The following is a 4,644-nucleotide window of genomic DNA, read 5'->3' on the forward strand; positions in this document are numbered from 1 at the left end:
CATGAACACACCTCATTGACTATGAGAGGTCCATCTAGTATACATCTTCCGTCAACATAAGCTGACTGCACGTCACTTATCAGGTTACTAATAACCGCCTTCAATCTGTTGGATAGAAGCTTACTTATTATTTTGCATAAGCAACCGATCAGACTAATAGGGCGGTAATCGTTTAGAGAAAGAGGGTCCTTAATCTTGGGAACAAGAGTAATGAATGAGGAATTGCACCCCTTTGCTAATGATCCAGTTTCCTCGAAGTGCATGACAAACTTCATCACGTCCTCTTTAATAATATCCCAATACCTTTTCATGAATTTAAAAGTGAAACCATCAGGTCCCGGGGCTTTATCGGATCCACAGTCCCAAACCGCAGATTTCACCTCTTCAGGGGTAAAAGGGGCCTCAATTCTTATGGCTTCCATCATAGAGATTGCTTTGAAGTTTGGATTACAAAACTTGGGACGGGTCAAATGGGCATCTGTGAATTTATCATGAAAAAATCTATATACTTCCTCCTTTATCTCATTGACTCCAGTCGTCCATCTACCATTGATCATAAGGCCATGAAGAAGACTCCTGCGATTCTTACTGTTAATGTACCCATGAAAGAACTTGCTATTTTCGTCCCCATCTATGGTCCATTTGATGCGAGCTTTCTGTTTGAGATCCAATGTCTTCAGGCGATCCCATTCCTCTATCTTCTTTATCCCATCAGACCAACATTTCATTTCATCTGCTGATAACAATCTTGACTCTGCAACCTTTTCCAGATTTTTCACCACATCCCTAATGGCAACTACTTCCACCTTTTCTTTTTGGTCGCACTCCTTTCTCCACAACTTAATTTTGGCTTTCAAAAAACGGAGTTTGGCTGCCAAATAAGCATCAGGGGTACCAAATCCTCTAAAACAATTCCAAGCATCATTCACTACCTTGTCAAATCCCTCTTTGAGTAGCCACGAGTTAAAGAACTTAAAGGGAATAGGTCCAAAATCCGATTCACCAGACAAGAGAGTAATAGGGCTGTGATCCGAGAGCTCGCGAGGATGGGCAGTGACGTTTGCTATTGTAGGTCCTTTAGTATGTTTGATTTTTGGTATTATAGTTAATAGCATACCTGTTTTGGGTAGTATTATTGACAACGCGGTTCCATAAAACAATTTTTTAGTTGATTTTATACTATATGAGGTGAACACGTATGAGTTTCAAATATTAAAAAAAAAATTAAAATAAATAAACTTAGAAGTCTTACGTTGTCATGTTGGAACTTGGAACTTGAAGTCCTTAGTAAAATAAAAACTTAGTCTCGAAGAAATACTTTAAACTTCACTTTCTATCTCTTTTAGGCTATATATAAAAGTTCAATGTTTAAAAAAAAATCATCTATATTTTTCTTAGCTTCACACACCTAACAACAAGCAATTATTTAAAAAAACGCATTCCAAACACCTCTTCGGTTTCTTAAAGCATTTTTGGCATGTCCACATGTTCTCCACGTCACTACAAATAGTGAAAGAAAACCATCCACCTCATCTTCATTCCCTCTCAGCCGCTTTTCTCTCTCTCCTTCTCATCTTTCGACACCTTTCACTTGCGGATCTCCAACATCAAAAACATAAAGCCCCTTTGCTTCTTCTTTCTCTTTTCCACACACACGCTTTTGGTTAATACCCAAAAAAAAAAGAACTTAATCGCTAAGCTATCTTACAATCTTTCTACCTTTCTATATAGCAAACACACAATCTTTATCAACGAAAACCCGTCAATTTCTTGATTTGGGGGCGAAAATGAGAGGTGGGTTTTTGAAGATGGAAAAAGATAAGCACGGAAGCGAAATCCATGGCGGTTTTGTCGGCAATTTCTTTGAATCGTTGCCTGAGGGTTTCGTCGCAAACGCGTTGGCACTCACGACCCCTAGAGATGTTTGTAGATTGTCTTTGGTGTGTTCTATTTTCCGATCGGCGGCGGAATGGGACGCCGTGTGGGAGAAGTTTCTGCCGCCGGATTACCAGAAGATATTGGCGGAGGCGGAAGACGGCGGCGGTTCGGTTAGGTGTGGTTCGAAGAAGGAGATGTATCTTCGTCTTTGCGATCATCCTGTCATCATCGATGGTGGCAACAAGGTTAAATCTTTACCCTTTCTTTATAATTTTATTTATTTTATGGTAAATCTTTACTAGAACTTGGGAATTCGTAATGATCCACCGACTTTTGATTATTTTATGTCGTACAAAATTGATATTTTTGGTTTTAATCCTTTCTTAATGAAGTGTTTGATTCGATTATCCCTTTCTGTTCCATGATAAATGAAAACATTTACTAATTTTACTAACTTTTTGATAGAATCTAAATTTGTTTGACTTTTAAAAGTCAAATACAAAGAGACAGATTCAATCTTTTTTGGCCACAACTTTATGCCCTATGTGTTTGCATGTGCTTGTTTCCTCTGTGTGTTTGTTTCACTTGTGGTGGGGTTTACATTTGGATGGGTTTATGGTGTGCTTTATATAGCCTCTCATTAAGCATCTTCAAAATATTATCAAATGATGGATATTTTAATTATTTTTTTGAACAAGATTTTTTTTTTTTCTATTAGCGACACATTTTTATACTCAGAAAACTCTAGTCCAATTACACCATGGAAATTGTTTTGTATGCGGATGATATTTCTATAATTGGTAAAACATTCAAAGTACCATGTTATAGAAATTAAAAAATAAAAAATCGGATGCTATAATTAACATTTGAATAAAGTACGTGTCAATTTTTGCCATGAACAGAGCTTCTCATTGGATAAAAAAACCGGGAAAAAATGCTACATGTTAGCGGCACGAGACCTCTCAATCATATGGGGGAACACTCCACGGTATTGGAGATGGATCTCCGTACCCGATTCAAGGTTATATTTTTTCTCATTTATTTTTCCTTTCACATTTTCATTTTCAGTCCCCCAAAAGCAACCTAATTACAATTCTATCCCAAAACCACAGGTTCACGGAAGTGGCCGAATTAATAAGCGTATGTTGGCTCGAAGTCAACGGAAAAGTCAACACTTCCGTTTTATCAACCAACACTAAATATGCATCTTACCTTGTTTACAAATCGACCTCGAAAGCATACGGTTTCGACTCCCAACCTGCGGAAGTTTCCACTGGAATCCACGGGGTCGAGACCGAAAAAAAGACGGTGTTTCTTGACCCCGAGGCCTCGCACAGATGCGAGAATAACGTGGGCCCCGGAAGTCGATTGGGGATTTTTGGCCGTTTGATACGGCTCGGAAGTCAGACTCTAACTTCCGGGTCGGCCCGTTTGAATGGGCCGAAAATGAGGCCAGATGGGTGGTTGGAGATTGAGTTGGGGGAGTATTTTAATGAGAAAGGGGAAGAAGGGGAGTTGGATATGAGTATGATGGAAGTGAAAGGAGGGAATTGGAAAGGTGGGATTGTGATTCAAGGGATTGAGATTAGGCCAAAGGTGTGTTAGGTTTTCTTATATGGATTGTATGTGTGGTTTTTGTGGTTTTGTACTTGTAAACAAGTTGTAACATATATTAGTGCATGAAAGTCTAGATGTTGAGAAAAATCAGTGTTACTTCGATTGGACTGGATTGGATTCGATAGGACATGACAAAACATAACTTTGATATTTTTACGAAGTAGCTTTTGGGTGTTCCTTTTCAATCCGTTTTCTTTTCCATCGGTTTCATTTGTAGCTAAATCATATTTAGAATTGAGCAAATTACCAAATCATCCGTGTGTGCTATATTTGTTTTAATAGATTTGGGTTATATATCTTTCATATATTGTCTTTGTTTTTGAAACAACTCTTGTTTTATATGTCTGAAATAGTAAGTCCATATAAAATAATTATTTTGATTTATCTCTTTAGCCATTTCATGTGTATACATTAAAATCTGTCATATACATTAAAATACAAAATATTCATTCCAATTAACCGTTAACCAATGATGCCGAAATTGATTTGTGAAAATATCAACTCTTCTCTCGGTTGCATCTATGGTTTTGATTATGGTGTGTTTTCTTATATTCATTAGAACTACTTTTTATAGAGTTTGCATCATTTGTGTTGAAACTTATGGAAACGATGAATGGGATGGAGTGTTTAGAAGTGATGCTATTTTTGAAAATATCAAAGTATTTAATACAATTTAATATAAAAATAGAGTGATGATCAACGTAAGGACTTACATGGTTAATAACCATGTTAAATTTAATACAATTTCATATAAATAAAGTGATGATCAACATAAGGACTTGCATGGTGAAGGATCATGTTAGTCTATTGTCTTATGATTAATATGCACTCTTATTATGGACTTATTATGGAGAAGTTCATGAGGTAGGAAAAGGTGTAGAAATCTTTTACGTCTTCATTATCAAAAACAGTGATGATCAACATAAGGACTTGCATGGTGAAGGATCATGTTAGTCTATTGTCTTATGATTAATATGCACTCTTATTATGGACTTATTATGGAGAAGTTCATGAGGTAGGAAAAGGTGTAGAAATCTTTTACGTCTTCATTATCAAAAACAATGTAAAAACATTGTAGAATTCTACTAAATCTAGTTTAATGTTCTGTTTATGCTTTTGTAAGGCTAAAGATTTAATAAATTTTTTTGA

General features: G+C 36.4%; 1 protein-coding gene across 1 annotated transcript; it reads left to right on the forward strand.

Annotated features, from left to right (window-relative positions):
- Nucleotides 1-1,439: 1,439 nt before the first annotated feature.
- LOC111886594 (putative F-box protein PP2-B12) lies at nucleotides 1,440-3,582 on the forward strand. The gene is made up of 3 exons (XM_023882848.3): nucleotides 1,440-2,123; nucleotides 2,781-2,899; nucleotides 2,991-3,582. The coding sequence occupies exons 1-3, from the start codon at nucleotides 1,788-1,790 to the stop codon at nucleotides 3,481-3,483; spliced, it is 948 nt and encodes a 315-aa protein (XP_023738616.1). The 5' UTR covers nucleotides 1,440-1,787; the 3' UTR covers nucleotides 3,484-3,582.
- The last annotated feature ends 1,062 nt before the right edge of the window (nucleotides 3,583-4,644 follow it).

This window comes from Lactuca sativa, chromosome 2, assembly GCF_002870075.4.
Source record: "Lactuca sativa cultivar Salinas chromosome 2, Lsat_Salinas_v11, whole genome shotgun sequence".
In the NCBI taxonomy this organism is placed as follows: Eukaryota; Viridiplantae; Streptophyta; class Magnoliopsida; order Asterales; family Asteraceae; genus Lactuca; species Lactuca sativa.

Bases quoted from the DNA above. Each gene is read 5' to 3' on its own strand.
- LOC111886594 (XM_023882848.3), top strand. From the start codon at position 1,788: ATGAGAGGTGGGTTTTTGAAGATGGAAAAAGATAAGCACGGAAGCGAA. The intron at 2,124-2,780 runs GTTAAATCTTTA...TGCCATGAACAG, and splicing joins TCATCGATGGTGGCAACAAG to AGCTTCTCATTGGATAAAAA. The intron at 2,900-2,990 runs GTTATATTTTTT...CCAAAACCACAG, and splicing joins ATCTCCGTACCCGATTCAAG to GTTCACGGAAGTGGCCGAAT.